General features: G+C 46.3%; 1 protein-coding gene across 3 annotated transcripts in view; it reads left to right on the plus strand.

The window, feature by feature from the left end:
- The window catches only part of NALCN (sodium leak channel, non-selective), a gene marked incomplete at its 3' end in the record, with an annotated part of 278,612 nt that extends 266,253 nt beyond the window's left edge, over nt 1-12,359 (plus strand). For all 3 annotated transcript variants that reach the window (XM_082675905.1, XM_082675903.1, XM_082675904.1), the window contains 6 exons: nt 120-235; nt 2,103-2,260; nt 4,834-4,984; nt 6,525-6,674; nt 8,902-9,019; nt 12,166-12,359. In XM_082675905.1, coding sequence (XP_082532031.1) covers nt 120-235; nt 2,103-2,260; nt 4,834-4,984; nt 6,525-6,674; nt 8,902-9,019; nt 12,166-12,359 — 887 coding nt within the window. The remainder of the gene's footprint in view (nt 1-119; nt 236-2,102; nt 2,261-4,833; nt 4,985-6,524; nt 6,675-8,901; nt 9,020-12,165) is intronic.
- Nucleotides 12,360-24,854: the final 12,495 nt, after the last annotated feature.

Consider the following 24,854-nt stretch of genomic DNA (forward strand, 5'->3'; position numbering starts at 1 on the left):
TTAATAATTTGGCTTATAATGTAGGTGATAAAATTCATTATTTATAATAGATGTACTTTTTCTGAAAAATGACAGATTAGCATAATTGTCTAACATCCCCATTTTTTTTTTTTTTTTAGCCATAATTGTGGAGAATTTCTCCTTGTTTTATTCCACTGAGGAGGACCAGCTTTTAAGTTACAACGATCTTCGCCACTTTCAAATCATATGGAACATGGTGGATGATAAAAGAGAGGTATTGTCTCATAACTCACCCCTACCCCAACTGCCGTACTGCAGACATTTCAGTGGTTTTGTTGTTTTCAGTGGACATGTATTGAATTTGGAAAGGCCATTGCTGAATTGCAGAAAGCTGTCATTGACAATTTAGAAGAATGTACAAGGAAGGGAGAGGGACAGAATAGTTCCCCATCGTGTCCTTTCCAACCACAAACGTCCTCTCCTTCAGATATTCAGGAGGTTGGCAAGGAAAGGAAACCAAGGGAGCTCTGAAGAGACCAGCTGGGGCTCAGGGCAGGGAGGGGGGTGAAGTTCAGATCACCAAAGCGACAGTATAATACAGATTCATGATCACCTCAGCTCTCACACAGCAATTCTGATTAGAAGTGCAAAGGAGTTATTTAAGTGGTTTCTGAAAGTTATCATTTTGGACTTATTATTTGAATGTTTTCATCATACATCTTACCCAAGATTGCCTAGAGTTAGGCAGAGCAGCAGATGCTTCCCCCTCCCCCTTGCCCCCCTCGCCCTTCTCCTAGCAAAGCTTCAGGCGCAGTTCCAGGCACCAGGGATGTGACAGTGAACGAGGTGGCAAGGTCCCCGTCCTCACAGAGCCTGTGTTCCATTGTGGGCAAACAATAATGATTGTAATAATTATTACGATTTCAAGAAGTTATAAGCACTTTGAAGAAGGTGGTGGCACGGGACAGAGTGGTTGGAGATGGGGGGCAGATGCTTTAGCGGGGTGGTCTTGAAGGCCTGGCTGAGGACGTGTTATTTGACGTTAACACCTGACAAATGAGGAAAGTTCAGCCATGGGCAGACCTGGGGGAAGATCTGAAAAGAGTTTCTGGAAGATACGACTGTAGACACAAACACCAGGGAGCCAGGGGCAGAGCAAACGGTGTCCTGGACCAGAGCTGGGGTCTGCACTGCCATGCAGGACTTTCTCCAGCCCCTGGGCTTGCTCCCTCTCTCCTTAGCGGCCCCCAGGCACTGGCCTGGGGGGGGGGTTCTTCCGAGACAGTGACCTGCGTGTGCAGGTGTCTGGCCCTGTCTCTGTCTCACCTGGATCCACTTAGGTCTCTGTAACTGCCACTGCAAGGAACCTGCTTTCCATTGACACAAACAGAAGGCGACACCACCACTCACACGTGTAGACATTCGTAACGGACAGGAATTCACGGGCTACCAACATCCCTGCCTCTCACCCAACTCCTTAACTCAAAGTCACAGCCAGGCTGGCACCGTAGGTTTTGTTGCCCTGAACGGAGTGACATGTGTTAGGTCCTCGGAATCTGCATCTGCTCCGACCAGCGAGAGGGCAGATCTGGGAGCCCCGTCCTACTGGATGTAATTGTCCTAACAACAGAGAAGCCCCGGAAAGGAGTGGTCTTTCCCTAGAAGGGTAGCTCTGAGCCCATGGTTAGAAGTCCCCAGCATCTGGACTAAGTGAAGGATCATACACACATGTCCGCCCCATTTTTTCCGCTCCGTGCGTTACTGGCCCACTTGGCACGTGTGTTAGAGAAACAGGTGAACACGGCTGAGGCAGTGCAGGGGGCAACAGGAAGAAGAGGGAGTGTAGAAGCTGTGCCCGGGGGAGGCCGAGGGTCCCCTCTGCCTCTTCCTTGCCCCCGCATGGCGGCGGGACGCCCTCTAGAACCAGAGATGCTCCAGCAGCAACTCCACGGGCTGGGCTCTTAATCCCTGGCTCCCCTGGGTGCACAGAGCCCCCCGGCCTCTGGGAGGCCAGAGGCTTCCTTGTGCCAGTGCCGATTATGTTAGCTTTTGAGAGCTAGATGTGGGCTTCTTTGCTGTGCAAACAGAAGCCCAAGCGAATCATTGTGGTCTGTTTCCGAGTGACTGTGCTCTGTCACCAGGGGGTGATCCCGACTTTCCGCGTGAAGTTCCTGCTGCGGCTTCTGCGGGGGAGGCTGGAGGTGGACCTGGACAAGGACAAGCTTCTGTTCAAGCACATGTGCTACGAGATGGAGAGGCTGCACAACGGCGGTGATGTCACCTTCCATGATGTGCTCAGGTACCGCGGTTCACAGCCCTGCGTCTGTGCTGCACAGGGAGAGGAGCCGGGCCGCCCCTCATTCCGCAGGAAGGAAGCGGTCCAGGAGAGCTGGGCACCTGCTCTGTTCCTCAGGCCCCTGTGGTCAAGTGCAAGCTACAGCCCCCGACCTTCTCACTCACGGGTCCGGCCACAGTCGGCCTGGCCCACCCGGGGACGGTTGCCCCTGGTTGGTTGGCAAACCCCCTTTTCCAGCCATTTCATGAGAACCCAGACGGGACAAAGGGGGACACAGAGGCTTCTGTATTATTCACTAGGATTGCTCTAGCAAAATACCATACACTGAGCGGTTTAAACAGCAAGTTTAGTCTCCCGGCTCTGGAGGCTGGAAGTGAATTCAAGATGTCAGCAGGCTGGGTTCCCTCTGAGGCTGTGAGGGGGGATCTGATCCAGGTCTCACCCAGCTGCTGGTGGCTCGCTGGCCATTGTTGGTGTTTCTTGGCTTGTGGAAGCATCACCCTCATCTCTGCTTCATCTTCACAAGGCGTGCTCCCTCTGTGTGTGTGTCTGTGTCCGTGTTCAGATGTCCCCTTTTATAAGGACTCCAGTCATAATGGATTAAGGACCCAACCTACTCCAGCATGACCTCATCCTAACTAACTACATCTGCAATGACCTATTTCCAAATAAGATCACACTTCAAAGTACTGGAGGTTAGGACTCCAACATAGCTTTTGTTGAGGGGAAAACAATGCAACCCATAAGAGCTTCTTAAACGGGAGTCCATGGATAGAATTCAGAGGCCCGTGGTCTTGGAAAGGGAAACAATTACATCTTTATTTTCACTAATCACTCACTGAAATGCAGCATTTTCTTCAATGATATACCTGTATCTTTGTCACCAGTAGAAATCACAGACATTTTCACACGCATTACTGTGTGTCTGATATCTTAAAATATCCGTTATGCTCACCAGTTCTGAGTTACAGTAGTCATTTGACCTCAGCTAGATGTTATTATTTAATGTAATAATACAGAAGCACTTATGTTACTACGTCATCACCTTTTCAAAGAAAATAATTTGAGAACTGTATTTCGATATAACCGGTTTCCTTTGTAATGCAGATTTTTTAATGTATTTAAAACCTTGTTCTAAGAAATGTCCCATCAGCTGCACTGACAAAGGATCCATGCCCCAGAAAAAGTCAAGAACCGTCCTCTGCCACCAGTAACTATTTTCATCATGTTGCATATACCTGGCAAGTTAAAATGTTGGGTATTGTGTCACAAATTTCAGGAGCGTTCAGGCGTACAGAAATACGTTGTGACTGGAATTTGAAAAAAGACCAGAACAGAGGAAAGATCTGGGAGAAGTTCTCTCAAGTTATCGATTTTACCTCCCTCTCTTCACTTCTTCCTAGGGGAAAGCTAAAAGGCAGGAAAAGATGAGGCAGAAAACACCGATGAACAGCAAAGGATGCCATCTCTCTCAGAATGTCACTCCGTCTTCCCTCCTAGTGACAAATATTTTTAGGCTGAAAGTCAGGTGCATAGACATATCACTGTCCCTAATAATTAACACGCAGCCTCTTTGGATCACATTGGTGTGTCTGATGACGTGGACCCAGGCGAAGTTGATGGTGGCATCCTTTGCCCCTCCCTATTCCTCTAGCCCTGGATATGACGACAACTGTTCAACGATGAGATTCTTGATGAGGCAGAGAAGAGAGGAAGAGCAAACGTGCTTTCTTCGCCCACGGTGGGAAGAACCTTAGCAAACAAGAGTAGGTCATCGTACCAGGGCTGCACCTGCACGGGGAGGGCCCCTCCGGCGCCTCCAGGCTGTGATCTGGACTATGGAGAGGGCTCTGAGCTCGAAGCTCGGGGTAGGCAGAGGCTGAGCAATAACCTGGGTACCGCGGCTGCACCAGGTAGCACCAGAAGGCGCTGTGCCTTTGGCTCTGAGCCCCTCAGCCTGGACGGATGAGGTGCCTTATTGCCCAGGGGCCCCAGTGCAGCACGTCAGCTGTGTTGCTTTCATTTGCCACTGCCTGGGCCTATTGTATCGAGGGCCAAATGGGAGTGAACGTTCCACCCTGGCTTTGCACCCATCTAACATGAATGAGGAAGATGTAGGGGGCAAATGAGTTAAATTGAGAGGGAAATGGCGGGGGGATTGGATGCATGACCCACAGCCAAGCCTCCTGACCATCACCAATTGGATCTGAATGTGAAGACAGTATAGAAAGAGCAGCCTTCCTTCTACAGGGAAAGTTCCAGAGTCTTAAGCAGCTGATAATATAGGTCAGGGCCTAGCCTGGACATTTTGTTTCACAAACGCTTACAGTGTTGCAAGTACCTTGCGAATACTAGCGAACTTCGTCACATAGTAAGGTAGGTCTCATGACTCTCCCCATGTGACAGATGAGGGTGGAGAGACAGAGAGGTGACATAACCAGCCCAAGCCCTCCAGCTGGTCAGGGCTGGCGTCCAGATGTTACATTGGTTGGATGGAGTGATGTTCTCTCTGGATTCTGAGAGTCTAGACCCCAGGTACCTCAGAGCTCATCACTGCATGTTTCCCCCCCCACCAGCATGCTTTCCTACCGGTCGGTTGACATCCGGAAGAGTTTGCAGCTGGAGGAGCTGCTCGCAAGGGAGCAGCTGGAGTACACCATCGAGGAGGAGGTGGCCAAGCAGACCATCCGCATGTGGCTGAAGAAGTGCTTAAAGCGCATCAGAGCCGTGAGTGAGCTGGACCCGTCAGGCTTTACTCCCTCCTCCCAAAGGAGGGGGGGAAGGAGGGTCAAACGGAAAGAGCTCCTTCAGCACCTACGCTGGAGCCTTCTGTGATCACCTTATGAGCCCATAGCCACGTCACCTTTATCCACTTAACGATGATTCAAACCTGAATTCTGGTCCACCTTCAGCCATACCCTCTTGAGCAGAGTCCATAAGAAATTTCCATTGAATCACATTTTTATAACTTAGCATGAACGTTGAAAAAGCAGTTTATGGATATTAAAATATTTATGATCTCCATTTATGAAATATGAGTGTTCACAATGCCAGAAATCTCTACATACTGAACGGCAACTGAATTTACAAAACTACTTTTAAATTACTCCTAAAAATACCAACATATTGTTGACAATGTTGTTTGATCTTTAATTAAAGACCGCCTCTCCCCAGAGTTTATGATCTGCTTCCTGAACTATAAGCTTTAAGACTCTCTAACTCATAAATCCATGAACATACACTGTATTGATATAGGCTGTGTTTACAGTGGGCACTTCCATTAGGTTATTACTTTTATGAGTGGTTTTGACCTATGCTTCACACACACGGGAAGAAAATCAAACTAACCACTAAACATTTATCCATAACAGATTTTTTTTTTATCCTGTTTCTCAGAACACCACCAACTTCGAAACATATCTATCGGAGGAGAAAAGGTCCCCAGAGCAAGGAGCCCGTCCAACCTCTAATAGCAAGGCAGCTGCAGCAGCTGGGCCACCATAGCCCTGCTAGGTCAGGGATCACGTCTGCCCCCCCACAGGCCCTAACAGGGCACGGGCAGTGCCCACTCACCCCAGACCGTCCAGGCCTCAGTGTGCGCCAAGACAGGTTGGCCCGCTGCTGCATTGGCCTGCTCCAACCAGAGCCAAGACAAGAGTGAAGCAAGGGTTTCACTCATCCACCCAAGTCTCCTGCCTCTTCCAATTTAGAGGAAAGGAGCGATCCACATTGGCTTAGCACAGTGTAAGATAAGAAGGGAAAAAAATGGAAACTCACATTAATGATCTAAAATTTCTGTTATATTATATAGCACGGGGAACTGTACTCAGTATTATGTAATAACCTATAAAGGAAAAGAATCTGAAAACGAATATATCTATATGTATAACTGAATCGCTGTGCTGTACACCTGAAACTTAGCATTGCAAATCAACTATACTTCGATTAAAAAAAAATGTTTTCAGAGAAGGAAAAAAACTCTATTTAAAGTAAAACACAAGGTAGTATCAGTGAGCATAACTATTCCAATTGTTATGCAAATGAAAACAGGATGGGAAGACAATTCCTAAGTCTCCAAGTCCTCCTTTAAAGCAATCTGATGCTCCTCAGGGAAATCAGTTAAGAACCTTTACTTGGAAGCTCTTAAGAGGTCACCAGGCATTCAGGTCCTTTGAAGAAGAGAGAAGAAAATAAGATTTGAGCGGTGCGGGCAGGGGGATGCTGGGCTGAAATTCTGGTCCCTGAAAGAACAATCCTATTTCCATAGAAACAGCAGCAGTCCTGCAGCATCATCCACAGCCTGAGAGAGAGCCAACAGCAGGAGCTGAGCCGGTTTCTGAACCCACCCAGTATTGAGACCACGCAGCCCAGCGAGGACCTGAACGCCAACAGTCAGGATAACAACATGCAACCCGAGGTACAGTCCGGGCGGGAGGCGTCCGTCACCTGAGGGTGTTCGCAAAACATGAATCGATGCCCGTTCACGTAGTCATTTTAAACAAGTGACACTATCTCTAATAGGAAGTTAAGTTGGAAAAAAAAAACTGGAACACGATCCAGTTGATGTTTGTGTCTTTGTCATCCCTGAATCAGTGGAGGTTATCTCAAAAGATTCTGATTTGTATAGATACAAAAAACAGTGGGAATGCTCTGAACTTAATAATCCTGTTGGATTTTTGTCTGAAGAGTTAACATCACATGACTTAGGAGAACATGACTTGCCTGAAGCTCTGTCCTAAGTGTTTTCTCCTCCTCACCAAGTCACAGAAACTTGCAGTAAAATGAGCAAAAATGCTTGCAGTTGGCCTTCCACCTCCTTAAATAGTCAGGCTCACTGAGGATTTGTCCTTCTTTAGCTGGGCATCAGAAGAGCATATGGAATTTGGGGAGTCTCAGCTGGAGGACCTTCTGTGTACTAGGGCCCGGCATAGCTTCATTTCCAGACTGTATCTGCACGTCCATAAAAAAAAAGCACAGAGTCACCAGCGTCCTGGAGAGCTCGTGTGTGAGAAGCAACTGGCGGGAGGCCCAGCCTTTGTGAGGTTTAGTTATGAATCGGCTGGAGCTGGTCTCGGATCTGGGTGTGTGGTGACACAGTCGGGGCAGGTGACAGACACTGAAGCCTGGGGCTCCGTGGCCCAGCAGGACACTCCAAGGGGCCCTCTTGTTCTACAGCCTAGTTTTGGGTGGATTCATGTCATTGGCTCCCCAGCCAGTAGGAATCACGTGCCACTGACTACTTGTGCAGGGACGGTCAACACAGCAGGGACGTGGGGCTTCTACAATGGCCCTGCCACCTGTCTGCCCTGAGGATGGCTGGCAGTGGTCACGTGTGGTGCCGGGGTAAGAGCAAGACAGCTGATCTCGGGTGACCTTGGCCTGCAGCGGCTTGAAGCAGGATTTCGGTTCCCCGGAGACTGAAGTCAGGCTGCGGCGGTGTGAGCGCTGAATCCCAGCCACTAGACCACCAGTGACAAGGCCCTGGCCCGTCAGTTGTGTCGAAATGAATGGCCACAAAGAGAAAAAAAGTAGTGAAACAAGTAAAGTGTTTCTTAGGAGGAAAAAGAATACGCGTGGCTAGACACACGGGCGGGCTCAGAGGGAGAGTCGCACCCTCCTGGTAGTTTGAATCACTTATATGCGGCATTTCTTCCAGCTTCCTTTGGCCAATCATCTTACTTTGCCTGGTTCTGAGCCTGTATTTGGCGTATCTCAGGGTCCTCCCCTGTGTGCGCACGCATCTCTTAGCCAAGATGGATTCTAGCGAAGAGGCCTATGGGTAGGTTGACATCACCTACCATGGGGTGGCGCCCCCCTCCCTTTTTGACCTCCGAGGAACCTTTAGGAACCTTTCTGCGTGTGTGTAGTCGGGAAGGTCTCCTTGACCTCGAGGATGAGGAATATGTGGTCTCTTATCTGGGCAGGGCTCAGCTTCTCCTCTTCATCTTGGGCTCTGTCCACGGGGGATGCACTCCAGCTGTTCAGCCTGGGGCCCATCTATCTCCTGCCTCACAGCCAGCGAGACAGGGGAGGTGATGGCAACAGAGCTCTCTGGTTTTAGGTCAAAAAGCCCGAGGGGCCGCTGAAGAGAGGTGAGAACTACGGTGCTGATAAGGAAAGGGATGCGGATGGTGAATGCACGGAGATCTGAGCATTTCTCTTTGGCTTCAGTGTTAATTGGTTTAAGTTTTGTTCTCTTCCGGGGCCCATCCTAGAGCTTTGTCCGCTGAGAACTCTTCTGGAGGCTCTGGGTTGGCAAGCATGTACTGTCCCCAAACCAGGCAGTCCCACTATTCCCCCCGCCCTGGTACGTGGCGGTGCCCCATGGCAGGTGGCAGGTGTGTGGCCTTGGGAGTGGAGGAGTCTGGGAGGGATGCCCAAGAAAAAGCACTACCTGCAGGGTCAGGCCTGCTTTCCTCACCCTGTGCAGTGGTGACTCTTTCACTTTCCCTGACTCTTTTTACCCATTTTCATTCTTCCTGTCCCCACTGTTGACACTATGGGTCCGTGTTGTCTTCGCCACTTACTTTCCTGCGGGGCTTTCTTCCTTCCTTAAAATGAAATGAGGGTCCAGGCCAGTGCACAGAGGAGGAGAGCACAGCACGAGGAATAACCGCCTGATTCTCCCGCCCGCACCCCTGCAGACGAGCAGCCGGCAGCGGCTTCTGAGCCCCACGCTGTCGGACCGGGGAGCCAGTCGGCAGGACGCAGCCGAGGCCGGGAAGCCCCAGAGGAAGTTCGGCCAGTGGCGCCTGCCCTCGGGTATGTATGGCAAGTCCTTTCTCGAGCAAGTGGGGCATTTTCAGGGCATCCGTGCTCTTTGTGTGTTTGGGGTCTTGAACTTCAAAATTCAGGTCTGCCTCTAAAGTTGTATTTATAGACAGTAAACAATGAAAAAGGTATTTCCCTCATCAAAAACATTTCCCTCAAAATAACTTCTCTGAACAGAACAGTCAGCTAATAGAGAAGGCAGCACCTATTAACAAAGATATTATAACCACGATCTAGAAAGTGGTGGCGATTACCACCAGGGACTTCTGGTGCACATTCCAGGCATTCCCAAATGTAGGCAACATTCATTTAATCTAAGAGGGAGTAGGTGAATACATGTCACTCAGAAATGACACAGGTTTCTCAAAGAAGGAACAACAAAACTTATTTAGTGTAATCTCATCTGTTATAGTACCTACTGTACGCCAATCACTGTTGTGAGGGCCTTACACACGTTCCCTCCTTTAAGCCTCACGGTCCTATTATTTTCCACATTTTATTGATTCAGTGAGAGCGTTTTCTTCTAGAGGGACATGGGGGTCTGGAAAGCCAGGATAATCCCATTCAGGCCATGCAGAGGTGGCAGGAGAGCAATGATCTGCCCGGCCCAGGGTTTTCTCTGTAGAGAAGTGAGCCCGCGGGAAAGCGGGGGCTTCCTAGGCTCTAGAATTGTGTCCCTTCCTCAGCCCGATTCAAGTGAGGAGACAGAGACTGTTGCAAAGTCTTCCGTAGCACATCTGTCCCGCAAAGCAGAAGACAGTTCGCCTTACCCTTGTCCAGTGCCACTTAACACCAGGGAGGGAAATCTCTTTTTTCCTACCCCGGAGGCTATTATGCAGGGATCAGAGAGAACCGGACTTCCTTCCACCTGGTAAAGGAAAGCCGGGAGTGAGAGGAAACAAGATTGAGTAAGTGCTGGGGCCAGGCCATGAACAACCCCAAATTACAGGCTGAGTGGTTTCAACTTCATCCTGTAAGCAGTCAGAAACCAGGAGAGATTTCTGAGCAAGACGTGACATTTGGAATCCTGCTGAGGAAGACTCACATGGCAGCAGTGTAGAGAGTGGGCTGTCTGTGGCAGAGCCCCGAGGCAGGGTTACGAGCCAGAGGATGGTGCAATAGTGTGGGCGAGAGGCGATGAGGACACGGGTGAAGGCGGTGGTCCACACCATGGAGGGACGGACAGGAGAGACGACCTAGGGGAGATGCACAGTCCTTGGTATTCACTTAAAAGGATGAAAGAAAGGATGCTGTCAAGAGTGGCTTCCAAGGCCCATAGGTGGCCCCAGTGCCAGCAATGGTGATAATTAAAGGGACATGGTATTGGGGACGCCCTGAGTTTGAAGAGGCACTGGGCAGGAATAAGAGCATTTGAAGATGGGGTACCAATGATGTACCCCCCAGTGTCATGCTATGCATTTTCTTTTTTTTCTTTTTTCCCTTTCATTTTTGTGTAAAAGTTGTATGCATTTAAGGTGTACAATGTGGTTTTGATAAACGTTCACATTGTGAAATGATTATTACAGTAGAGCTAATTAACATATGTGTCACCTCACAAAGCTACCATTTGTGTGTGTGTGTGTGGTGAGTACACTTAAAATCTAGTCTTTCAGCAAATTTCAAGTATACAATACAGAATTATTAACTATATTCATCATGCTGGACATTAGATTGGCAGAACTCATTCATCCTACACAACTGAAACTCCGTACCCCTCGACCAACACCTCCCCATTTCCCCCACCTGCCCACCCATAGTAGCCATCATTCTACTCTCTACTTCTATGAATTTGACTTTTTTAGATTCTACATGTAACTGAGAGCATACAGGATTTGCCTTCCTCTGTCTGACTGATTTCACTTAGCATAATGCTGTCCAGGTCCATCCATGTTGTTGCAAATGGCAGGATTTCCTTCTGTTTTAAGGCTAATATTCCATTGGATACACACCACGCTTTCCTCATCCATTCATCTGTCGATGGACACAGGTTGTTTCCATATCTTGGCTATGGTGAATAATACTGCCATGAACATAGGGGCACACGTATCTCTTCAAGATAGTGATCTTGTCTCCTTCACATGTGCACCCTCCTCAAGTGGAGTGCTGGACTACATGGCAGTTCTGCTCTGCATTTTCTTAGGTCATCTCATTTAATCTATTTTAATTCTCACAACAGTCCAGTGAGGAAACTTGTAATCTCTTCATTTTGCACTTGAGGAAACTTGGGTTCAGAGGCATGAACTTGATGTTGGTTACATCTACAGGTCACAGAAGTGGGACCCCAAACCATGACTGATAGACTCCCAAAGCCATGAGTGTGTCAACAAAGTCTTCATACAAGCTGCTTTATCCAGGCACATGGATTGGAAAAATGAATGCTGCCCTTAGCATATTTTAAATCTGTCCAGGAATCATGCCTTTTTCTCTGATGCTACACTTCTGTCTGTTTTTACAAAAAAAAAAAAAATGTTATTTACCCACATCTTTCCTCCCTTACCTTCTCCAAACCTCTTCCTCTCCCCTCACTGTCTATTACACTATCCCTTCTTTTCCTTTGTTGTTTCTTTATATTAATATGTATATAGTAATGAACACCGACACATTTCCATGACACTTTATTTGCCCAAACTGGAACTTTTAGTGATTTTTTTTTAGTTTTTGTAGTTACCTCAAATTGCAAGCAACAGGGCTTCCCTGGTAGCGCAGTGGTTGGGAGTCCGCCTGCCAACGCGGGGGACACGGGTTCGTGCCCCGGTCCGGGAAGATCCCACATGCCGCGTAGTGGCTGGGCCCGTGAGCCATGGCCACTGAGCCTGCGCGTCCAGAGCCTGTGCTCCACAACGGGAGAGGCCACAACGGTGAGAGGCCCGCGTACCGCAAAAAAACAACAACAAAAAACCCCACAAAATTGCAAGCAACATATTTTTTTCAAATGGTGTTACTAGTCCATGAACATAATTTTAAAGTCCACTATGAATATAAAGAACCAAGTATTTGAAAGGTTTCATACGTGACATCTATGGGTAGGACTTGCTCCTGGAAAGTATGACTGACAGGACCATCGGGGGTTTCAGGAATGGCTAGCAACGGGGGGAAGCCACACCAGGCTGCTCACGGGACTCTTGTTGATTCCACAGCACCAAAACCAATAAGCCACTCGGTGTCTTCGGTCAACTTACGGTTTGGAGGGCGGACCACAATGAAATCTGTCGTGTGCAAGATGAACCCCATGACAGACACAGCTTCCTGTGGTTCCGAGGTTAAGAAGTGGTGGACTCGGCAGCTGACAGTGGAGAGCGACGAAAGCGGAGATGACCTTCTGGACATTTAGATGGAAGCCAGTGAAGATGCAAGTCCACTGGTGAAAACTGACTTCTGATATGTTCTTTTATTGTCCAGTGAGCAATCCATAATTGATGTATAATTTAAGTCCAACTTGTAACAAGATTTTTTAAACTGATTTCTGTCCTGCCATAGGAAGGCATAAAACTGGGTCTGTCAAAGCTGTGTGTGTGACGGGTTATTATCACGCATTCAAGAGAATCTGCAAAATGGCAGTTTCGTAATATTAGCAACTATACCAACTATACCAGATGCAGATCATTCAAAATTTCCTATATTCCACCTCTGTAAACTAAGGTATATTCACGTATGCTCTGACGCATTATTTTCATCCCCTGAGAGAGTGCTTAGTGGCTGATATTTATGGTGCAGGAGCTGTATCTTTAGTTCACATTTTTCCCACTTCCTCTAGAAATACCTCTCTTGGGAGAATTCATTATTTATGATTGATCTGAAAATGTCAACACTGAGCTCATGCTAAAATGAGTAGTTTTACAAATTAGATTCTGAATTTTAAAAAGTATACTCTTTTTCTCATGTTATTTTAAAAAACATGCACAAGCTATTAGACATCAGAACAAGTCAATGTCTGTCCCCTTGGCCTGTTCCCAAGAGAACTGCGTGTGCAGCTACCAAGCAAAGAAATGGGCCAAAAGAGCTGACTGGTTTAAAACAAACCTGTACATGGATCACTTGGGGGTACATAGTTACTTAAAGATGTTGAGTTTCTTAAAAAGCCTTTTAATAATAGAGTTTAGCAAAAAAAAAGTAAAACTACATGATTCAGCTCATTTTAAAAATCTTTGCATGTGTGATGTTACCCTTGGCTTCATCTCTTACCCAAGGTAGGTCTGTTTTGCCATAAATCAGCAAAGAAATTGAGTCGCCCCCAACACACTATTGCAGTGTTCAATTCAAAATGATGACCTTGCTACCAGACTCTCCTATAGAAATAATGGTACTCTCCAAAATCTCACTCCCAGCTCACAATTTCTTTATCTCACAGCTCAATTGTATATGTTTCACACATCAGCTGTCCATGTCCTCTGGATGCAACAGTGGTTCTTTTATGCTGGGTCAACCATGTAGAAGTGCATTTGGGCCTTTAACTACACAATTCTTGATTGGAGATTTGCTGTTTAGATTACTTCTTATTTATTTATTTATTTATTCATTTATTTATTTTTGGCTACCTTGGGTCTTTGTTGCTGCGTGCGGGCTTTCTCTAGTTGCGGCGAGCGTGGGCTACTCTTTGTTGCGGTGCTCAGGCTTCTCATTGTGGTGGCTTCTCTTGTTGTGGAGCACAGGCTCTAGGCGTGCAGGCTTCAGTAGTTGTGGCACGCGGGGTCAGTAGTTGTGGCTCATGGGCTCTAGAGCACAGGCTCAGCAGTTGTGCCGCACGGGCTTAGCTGCTCTTCAGCATGTGGGATCTTCCTGGGCCAGGGCTCGAACCCGTGTCCCCTGCATTGGCAGGCGGATTCTTAACCACTGCGCCACCAGGGAAGTTCCTAGATTACTTCTTTTAATACAGTGTTGATCTCAGAATCCTTTGACCACCACCCTACTCCCCCAGTTGCTTTATGATCTATTTCTGTCTATTTAACATTCTTAACTAGCCAAATATCACATTCCTTCTGTATAATAAATGTGACATTGTGGTGACAGTCCATATAGTGTTTATATGATTAATTGTGACAATAAGATAATGGGCAATTAAAGTCAGTACAGCCGAAAGGATTTTATTTCGTTTTATGTTCACTTAGAGTTTACTTTTTGTACATAAGAAAATAAAATAAATATTGGATTTGTAAAAGAATTTACTTCGAGTTGATGATCATTTCTAAACCCTTTTCACATGTGTGTTTGGGGGGTAGGAGACGGCTTGGTGGAGGGGCCACTAAGGAGCTGGCATTTTGCAAACTCTGTATTTGAATATTCTGTGGATAATTAGTTGGCAAAAGCTCTGTCCCTGCTATTCATTTCAGCTCAGTTCCTAAGCCAGAAGGTTCCTTTCACGTTAGTGCTCATAAGGCTGAGTGAATACTCTGTACCTTCCAAACTCACAAAAGGATCTTTGGCAGCCAGGGCATGGGTCTGTACTAGTGCTGCATGAAAACGAGACGTTTTTCCTCTTGGCTCATTACACTTGAGTAATACAGCTTCATTCTCACAAAACGGCTGAGCCCTTTCTAAAACGTCTGTAATTGATGTTCAGCAGAACATCATTGTTGTTCATTCTGCAGTGAAGCAAGGGGCAGAATAGCAATGCACTTAAAGCCACAGCACCCTACATTTGCAATGAAGCGAAACAACCAGACGACTCCTGTGGGACTTAACGCCACTCTTTTCCTGAAGCCAGTAGAGCAGACGGCAAGCCCAGAAGATACATGCCTTCACCCCCTTTTAGATTTTGCATCAACTTATAAACAGGCTGGTTATACAGATGGGAAAACGTCAGCCACAATGTCCCCTTGTCCTTAGGGAGGCCAGACACTGATACTAATCCTGTCATCATGCCACCCACTGCCTTTAATTAAGGGATGCTTTGGGTTCCAAAGGCATCAGAAAGCGTAAGGGATAGAATACTTGACGCAGAGACCCCCGGGGAACAGACCACACACGCGTTGCACGTAAGGCAATTCAAGGGGACTCAAAGGGAACAGGGATGGAGAGAATGGCCAGACTGAGGCTATTCACTCTATTCTCAGTGGCGGTTCAAGAGCCACAGCCATCAGCGGGGACTGGCCGTTTGTGCCCTGCCTGCGCTGAATCAGATCGAGCACATAGAAGAGATACTGGGCTTGTAAACCTTCAGCAAAAGCAGTTTCTGGGCCAGCTGAATGATGTGTTTGCCTGTTTCTTTGTAGAAAGTGGCATATACCACAGACAGGTGGTTTCCAGTGGCACTCTTTCTCAAAGTCCTTCAGAGGATCCCAAAATATTAAGCAGGCAAAAGCAAGGCAGCCCTAGTTGAAATTTGGGTGAAGATGAGAACCCCACCCACATGGCCTGTCTCCCGCCTCTTACGGACTGAATTGTGTCCCCCCCCCCAAAAAAAGATGTGTTGGAATCCTAACTCGTAGCCCCTGTGGATGTGACCTTATTTGGGAATAGGGTCTTTGCAGATGTGATGAGTTAAGTTATGGTGAGGTCATACCAGAGTAGGGCGGGCCCTGAATTCAATATGACCGGCGTCATAAGAAGATGAGAGAGACACTGAGGGAGGAGAAAGCCACATGAAGACACAGACTCCGAGGGAAGACAGCCATGTGAAGACAGAGGCAGAGATTGGAATGATGCCACCACAAGCAAGGAACGCCTAGGGTGACAAGTCATTGCAAGAGACAAGGAAGGATCCTCCCCCAGGGGCATTGGAGGAAACATGGCCCTACCATCACCTTGATTTCAGAGGTCTGGCCTCCAGAACTAGAACTGTGAGACAATAAATTTGTTTTAAACCACCCAAATGCTACAAAATTTGTAGTATTTTGTTATAACAACTCACAAGCCCAGTCCATGCCCCAAAGACGGCGTGAACCATCCTAGTGTTCCAAGGAAACTAGTTTGAAAAATACTTGTATAACTCAAAGATCATGAGCTTTGGAGTTCCACAGATTTTTCAAGTCCTGGATTTATTATAGTTACTCCTGGTGTAACCTGGGTTGAGTGTTATACCTGAGACAAAATTCAGCTTCTTGCTTTAAGAAAGGCAGGACAGGTGAATTCACTCACTCCGTTTACCTGAGTGCCTCACAAAATCTGCCAGATGGGCTTAGTCTGAGCTGATGTGCAACATACCCCAAACCATTGCACTAGCTATCTAACCTCCCAACCAAAATCCCCCGTTGACCAGTTGTCAATTGGGCCACTTTTCTATCCACCATAGCAGGTTTCCAGCTTAAAGCAGGACTGAGTCAGTGGAAGGGAAAAGATCAGATATTAAATCAAGTTCAAGTTGAACCATTCCAGTTTCCGAATTGAAACTGCGTTTGCTACCTACAGGGACCACTGAACGTTTCTAATATCTAAGGGTGAGGAGATATGAAATACAGTCACATTCTGGGGTACTGGGTGTTAAGACGTCAACATATGAATTTTAGGGGGACGCGATCCAGCCCATAACAGGGTCTGTCTCCCTGTCAGTGGTGCACATTAGAATAGCCTGTCAGGGGACAAAAGGGTGAGCCCCAAGCCTGCCTGAACCCTAACCAGTACACTCAACTCTGAGTTTTCTTGCTTCCCAGAAGCCTAAAAACACAAAATCCATGTTTCCAGAATTAATAGAGAGGTCCACTTTTCTGAATCAGTATGTGGAAAGAGACAGCCACCAAACACTGATACCTTAAATCCCTGTGTGCAGCCTGGAAACTCACGGCTAAAGACTTTCTTCCCCAGTCAGCTCAGTTCAGCAACTTACTTTCATGTAGTATCATTGCCACACTACTACCTTCAAAAATTACATCTAGACCTCACACTCATTAAGTTGGCTGCTATCAACATTTTTTTTAAACTGAAAATAACGAATGTCGATGAGGATATGGAGAAACTGGAACCCTGGCGCACTGCTGGTGGAGTGCAAAGTGGTGCAGCCGCTGTGGAGACCAGTATAATAGTTCCTCCGAAAACTAAAACTCGAATTACCGTATGATTCCAGCATTACCATTTCTGAGTATGTATCCAAAAGAATCAAAAGCAGGGTCTCAAAGAGGTATTTTTGTACAGCCCTGTTTATAGCAGCATTGTTCACAATAGCCAAAGGTGGAAGCAACCCAAATGTCCATTGATGGATGGACAGATAAACAGAATGTCCATGCATACGATCAAATATTACTGTCTTAAAAAGTAAGGAAATTTTGATCCATGTAACAATATGGATGAACCTTGAAGACATTATGCTTAGTGAAATAAGCCAGCCACAAAAAGACAAATACTGTATGATCCCACTTATATGAGGCACCTAGAAGTCATATTCACAGAGACAGAAAGTAGAATGGTGGTTGCCAGGGTCTGGGAGAGGGGGGAACTTGTCACTCAATGGGTATAGAGTTTCAGTTTTGCAAGATGAAAGGGTTCTGGAGATTGGTTGCACAACAATGTGAATGTATTTAACCCTACTGAACTGTACACTTTAACATAGTAAATTTTATATTACATGCATTTTATCAAAATTAATTTTTTTCATTTTTAATATACTCTGTCATCTCATCCGAAAAGCTAGGGGCCAAATTAAAATAGCAAAACAATTCCAAAGCCACACTTAAATTACGCTTCTACATCCCCTTGCTTTCTGTATTTGACCAGTATACCCTGTTTAAATTTAATATTGATAGTTTATTATCTTCCCCAATGCTGTATGTCACTCATTCAAAATTAAAATCTTCCTGTAGTATGCCCAGTAAATATTCAAGTCCCATTTGAACGTTTAGAGGGCTGGCATCACCACCCACTGAATTAATGAGTTTATTTGTTGTCAGCGTGCTCATCCTGATTCACAAGGCTACGTCAAAGGACTTGAGACACACGTCATTCCCCACAGGTACACGCTTGACCTCCTCTGTCTTAATCGGTCCCAGGAGCATTAGGACAGTTGTCTTGGGATATGTCAGACCCCAGGCACTATCTTCTCTTTCAGAGTCTGCATTTCACGTTGGAAACAGCATGTAGGGCCCTACCCAGGGAAACACTGAAAGCACAACAAAACAGTCAGCTAGGGAACATCAGGCTGGCGACAGGTTGAGCGTGTATTCCATAGGCCCCAGGGAGAGCTGTCACAGTGAACTCAGCTCTCTCCTCTGGTGCTGGGGACACTCAAAAGCTGGCTCGCCCAGGTCCAAAGCAGAGAAAGGCCTCCTTCTAGTCCTGTTTGAGCCAAGAGTCAAGAGGGCAGGAAGGAGTCCAGGCTCTCTGGACCTTTGGTGGGACTCACAGACTCACTGAAACACCCCTCAGGGGTTCATCAGGCTCTTCTCACATAACCTCTTCCTGACCTCTGTGCAGGGCCCCAAACTGCCCCACTCCAGAAGCCTGCTTTTGCCTCCCCCAAGCTCTCATCCCAGCAAACACCACATTTCTGTGTTCTACCAACTGAACTTCAGAGCCAAACCCACGGAGAACTTCGAATCGGGTGTTCTTTTCGATCCACTGACTCCTTTTTCAGGGCAATGAAAAGGAGCCTTGCTCAGGGCCAGGTCAAGAGATAATTGGGAATTCTGCAAAGCCCTAATGAGCACAGCCTGAAGGTCCTGGCTGTGTCCTCACTTCCGACAGCCACCTCGTGCCGACACGTCACACCACCAGCCCTGATCGTCTTATGCAGGGGTGCCCCAGCCCAGGCAGGGTCTCCACTCCCTTCTGCAATTGCCTCACACCCTGGGCGAACTGTTAATTAGGTGCCTCGTTTCTTGGCGTGTATACAGGTCTGAGCCATCTGCTTATTGATCACACCCTTCAGAATATATTGGATTTGAAGGAATCCAGTCACAAAAGCTGATAATGATGCAGGCGGCTCATTGAGAAGGTTTCTCCAGAGCAAACTTGAGCGTATACAGTGTGTGGTGACCAGCAAGCTACAGAAATACTGACTGCAAAGTTCATAGATTATCATTATTACAAAGCAATATAATAATGAAATTCAGAATTTCTACATGAAATCCTTTTGCTATGTTCTTGGTATTGCAGAAAAGAAAAATCTATGAAGTGGGCCAACAAGCTACACAGCTACTGAGACCACTACCCAAGTACTAATGAGCCCATTGACCACTTTGCAGGTAACCTTGAACTGGCTTCTCCAATCCTGATCATGTATCTGAATCCTCCATGAAACCAAAAAGCCTTTGTGGGCAAGGCTGGCTGACCTGTCCAACTCTGCAGCTCAGGCATCTCTAAAGAGCATGTAGGCACATGTGTCGTTCTCGGCTCTGCTCTCTAAAGCTTAACAGAATGGAATTGCTTTGGGTTTTTTTTTTAAACTCACCTCCAAATAAGAATGTCTGATATCCCTGGCATTTATCCCAAAACATCAACCACTGGGAAGATTTCTCATTTTTTTCATCCTGAATTCTTGTTCCATTCCTCTCTTTAACTCACTCCTTTGTGGGACAGAGACAGCTTGTTCTCAGACTAAGGTAAAACACCAGTGGAGACAAAGCAATACAAATCTGCCCTTGGAGCCCCAGATGTATGAGATGAGTCTTCCTTTCTTGTAAAAGCTTTATTCCAGAGAATCCTACAGGGCACAGTGTTGCAGGAACACAGAGTGACCCATGGGAACCAAGCCTGGAATAAGCAGGGCCTGGGGTCGGGGCCACGATTCAACCACCCACCCCTGGCAGGTGCAAAAGTCACATCACATGGTTGACGAAGGCTAGGTGACAGGAGGCCACCTTTGATCCTTAGCCTGTGACCCATCAGATAAAAACCAAATCCTGACTTAGGTAGGGAGGGACTGTATTCAAAAAGACTATTGCAATAGGAAGAACGCTCTAATCTTCTCAAAAGTCAGGCAACAGGGAGGGGTAAGCAAAGCTAGGAAGAACCAGGTATGGCTGGGGGGTGGGGGGTGAATGGAGGGCGTGATTAGAGATTGGAGCAGGAAAGTCTTTCCCTGAGGTCAGCCTCAAGGAGTGGTCTCCACGTTCCCGTTTGGCTCAGGCTTAGGGTGGGTCAAAGTTCAGGGGTCTGGGGGAAGGAGAGAAGTCTGGCGAAAGTTTGACCTGGTCAAGTTAGCAGATAGTTTGTCTTAACCAGTCAAATAGTGAGCTAATCACTTATGAGGCAAAGAATGGGAACTGGAGGATCTGTGTCTGGCCTTGTCACAGGGAAACAAGGGACAGCAGAGAGTCCTATCTAAGTTGTGGTGAAGGGTGGTTCTTTGTAGTAAACAGTTTTTCAGAGCACAGGGGCGGGATAGAGGATGTCTTGAGCACCACTGTTTCCCTGGAGCACCGGGCAGGTTTCCCACAAGTCACCTCACCTCGCAGGCCTTCTCCTTTCTCTGCTGTAAAATGAGATTCGAATGATACCTGCTTTACCCGCCTCTCACTAAGACTGTGAGGGTCACATAAGGTGTTGGTGAGCATCTTCTATAGCCCGTAAAAAGGCACATGTGAATAACGCGGGCGATTATCAGCTCTGTGTTCACAACGGGTTTCAGAGATCACCCTCGCTGTCATTAAATCTCCATTTTTCACAAAATCTCCGTTCTTCAAGCCAGAGGTGACAAGACGGCCGTGTGGGAAGCAGGGCTGGGACATCCCGAGCCCTTCAGTAAACCTCAAGACGGGCATGGTTTTCCCTCTGAGCCCATTCCCAGTCTGTAAACTGTCTAATCTCACAGAAGGCACTGTCTACCACGCAGCGATAGGTAAAGCAAGCGCTTGTGAGCTATCCTTGGAGATCAGAGTTCTCCTTCAAAGGTTTCCTTCAAAGGTTTTCGGCAGCTCCCATCAGAAATCCCCACCACTGTCCTCCAGAGGTAGGAGCCTAGCCAAGCAGCAGGTGTCACAATCTGCACGGCTGCTGGCAAAGTGTGACTAATGCTTCGGACAGCAAGCCAGACAGAGATGCCCAGGGAGCAAAGCTTTCTCCAAAACCCAAGGAAGAAAATCAATGTCCCAGAAAGGGGGGCGGGCGGCAATCTATAGGAAAGAGAAATGAGTGATATGTAATGCAATGTGAAGATTTTTCCCCCTCAGGCAACTGACTCAATAGAGAGTGAAACCTAACAACCTCTGGTTGGGAAGGTCAAGACTGAAGAAGGGAAGGAGCTGGTTCTCCTATCGACTGGCCACGGACTCACAGGCCCCTGCTGCTATCCGGGCCTGCTTTTTGTTTGCTTCTGTTTTTTTCTGATTTATTAGAGCTAAATCTCCCAAAAATGGGACATCAAGTTCAGAGCTGAAACGACTGCTACGTCGGTTTATTAGTTCTTCTCCCTGCTATGAAGAAAGCCCAAATGACAGTGTTTGCATTTGATTTCATGACTGATCACCCCAAACTGTTTTTCAACAGGTTTTTGAGCACCTACTTGTAAGCTTCAGAAGCAGTTTCATCAGAAATATTCTAGAGCGAATATCCATTTTATGCACTTGTTTAAATGATTGTGCTGGAGGCATGATATACCTTCCCTAAATGATCAAATCTAGAATATTACATCTAAAATATTCATCCATCATTATTATATTATTGACAGAGGGGACCATGTTGTAATTATCTTTGCATGTCTTAATTACCAGGCATGGATACATGCACTTTCAGATAATGACATCAGCATCATTCGTCACACGGGCTACTGACCACTCTGGCCCACCTTCTGTTTCTCCGTCAACATTTGCATTCTTCTTACAACTGATTCTCCCTCAAATATATGGCTGGAAAAAACCAGATCCTCTCAAACAAATATAAAGAGCACAAAATGACTGACTTATTCCTCCAGCTCTTCCTTACATTCTCCTTGTTTTTCTGCTTCTGAGACCACACTGGACCACGGAAATGATAGACAGATAGTGCTTTCTGTCAACTATGCTAGAAACATTGTCTTAGGAAAGACTGTACTGAAAATGAAAGATTGCATGTTGACTGTTGTTACCAGCATTTACTATTAAAATAATCCCACCTCATGAAAAACAAAGGGATAACCCCCCCCCCGACCAAACAGAGGTAATGAAAGAGTTCCTTGTTTATAACCAGTGTGTGTTTATCATTCCACATCTCTTCAAATCATCTGAATATATCAGTGTCAGAAGTTGGCCAAGGGAATAATGTAATTTCTCTTTGATATGTTTGCTCAACGAACAGAAGCCCTTGGGATTAACCTTTCTCTTGCCTTCATTGATCCTCTAAGATCTAAAGGCTTTTAGTAAAATTGACCTGACGAAGGCCTAATTCTTTTTATAATTTGGTTAAATCCTAGCCTGCATCCCAGATTGTAACAGATTTCCTTGCATCTATAAATGATGACAAGGAAACAGGCCCAAGATACTATTGAATTTCTAGCCTTTTTTATTTGAATGATTGGCCATTCTTTAAACATAACTTCTGAACTGCCGATGTAAGGATAGTGTCTCACTAGATACAACTTTTGCCCCAAGAGGAGAGGGAAAAATCATTAAATTATTTGGGGAATCAGGTGAGAGATGTTCCATATGCCAGCATCCTAGTTGGTCAGACCAGGAAAACCCTAACCAGTAGCCATCATTCTGACTTCTGAAAGAATCATAAAACTTTTTACTTGTAGGTACATTCTTTCAGGCCACATTGTTTTTGGGTTTGGAGGTTTTTTGCATTAGAAACAAGGAAATGAATGAAAAGATAGTCACTGGTGGGAGGGTGTTTCTATGACCTCTCCTTACGCTTTCTCTGCAGAGGGGCTAACTCCCTAATCACAAGGCTGAGACGAATCCACCGTTTGCCAAAATCCTGTCATCTCTCAAAAATAATTACGTGACTGACTTGCAATTTCTACAAAAAGTGTCACTTCACAAATTTGTTGTTTTCTAGATTACATTTTAAAATTCACTGACTATCTGCTGTATGGACATTAATTTTTAAAACTCAAATAGAGTATTTCTCTGCATTTGGGCAGAATTCATCTCTCAATTAGCATAACAGGTGGGCCCATTTTTCTGCACATGCCCACTGTAGTACTCAAACATTTGCATCCAATCTGCAATTACTCTGCTAGTTTCTTTATTCTATCCCAGTAAATTTGTTTCCCAAATAGATAACAAGAATGATCTAAACAAGAAATTAGGGAATTATGATGATGTAAAGGGAAAAGCATGGGATTTGAACTCAGGAGAGCTATTCTGCAGTTCTTAATTTGCTATTTTCTATCTAGAACATCTTGAACAAATAATTAAACATTCGCAATCCCCAGTCTCATCCATAAAAGGGAATAGTGGTACCTCATAATGAGATTCTAATGAGGCCAAACAACACAACACATGTGAAAGCTCATGAATAACTATAAAGTTCTTTATAACACATTTATTTTTACCACTGAGAGACAAGTTAATAAAACAGTTACTATGAGCTTTGGGCTCAGACAAACCTGGATTCAAAATCTCACTCTAAGCCTTACTGTTTAAACTATGTGATCTGGGCCACGTGATAGGCGGAAGTCTTACATGGCCCCAGATCGTCAGCCCTAATCACCAGGACTATGACTGTGATAAGATATTACACCCATGGCAAAAGGGATTTGGGAGATGTTATTAAGGTTACTAATCAGTTGGCTTTGAGTTAGTAAAAATGGAGATTACACAGGTGAGCTTGATCTAATCGTGTAAGCTCTTTATTTTTTTTATTTTTTATTTTTTTTGTGGTACACAGGCCTCTCACTGTTGTGGCCTCTCCCATTGCGGAGCACAGGCTCCGGACACGCAGGCTCAGCGGCCATGGCTCACGGGCCCAGCCGCTCCGCGTCATGTGGGATCCTTCTGAACTGGGGCACGAACCCGTGTCCCCTGCATCGGCAGGTGGACTCTCAACCACTGCACCACCAGGGAAGCCCTCTTTATTTTTTTTTAAATAAATTTATTTATTTATTTATTTTTGGCTGCATCGGGTCTTCGTTGCTGCTCGCAGGCTTTCTCTAGTGGCAGCAAGCGGAGGCTACTCTTTGTTGCGGTGTGCGGGCTTCTCATTGCGGTGGCTTCTCTCACTGCGGAGCACGGGCTCTAGGCACATGGGCTTCAGTAGTTGTGGCACATGGGCTCAGTAGTTGTGGCTCGCGGTCTCTAGAGCACAGGCTCAGTAGTTGTGGTGCACGGGCTTAGCTGCTCCATGGCATGTGGGATCTTCTTGGACCAGGGCTCAAACCGTGTCCCCTGCATTGGCAGGTGGATTCTCAACCACTGTACCACCAGGAGAGCCCCATGTAAGCTCTGTAAAAGCGGGGAGTTTTCTCTAACTGATAGCAGAAGGGGAAATCAGAGAAATTAGAAACAAGAGAAGAATTTGATGCACAGTTGCTATCATGGAAGAGGGAGAAACTTAGAGTGGTCTCTAAAAGTTGAGAGCAACCCCTAGCCAACAACCCACAATGAAATGGGGACTTCAGTCCTACAACTACAAGGAACAGATTCTGCCAACAGCTGGAATCAGCTGGGAAGTGGCTCCTTCCCCAGGGCCTCCAGGAAAGAGCCCAGCCACACCAACACCTTGATTTGGCCCTGTGACACCCTAAGCAGAGAACCCAATTGAGTCTGTCCAGAGACTGTGAGATAATAGGGGGTGTTGTTTCAAGCTACTAAGTTCATGTTAATTTGCTAGGGCAGTGGTAGAAAACTAACACAGGCAAGTTGAAGATAAAGTGAGTTAAGCAGCCTGCCTGGTGTATAGTACAAAAGAACAACCTGTAAATATGAAACTCATTCCTTCCTTTAGAGCCGCATTTCTCACATTTTAATTTATGCCTCTATTTCCTGGGGATCTTGTTAAAACGCAGATTCGGATTCAGTAGCTCAAGGTGGGGCCTGAGATT

The sequence above is a fragment of the Grampus griseus genome, assembly GCF_964374135.1.
Source record: "Grampus griseus genome assembly, chromosome: 18".
Taxonomy (NCBI): domain Eukaryota; kingdom Metazoa; phylum Chordata; class Mammalia; order Artiodactyla; family Delphinidae; genus Grampus; species Grampus griseus.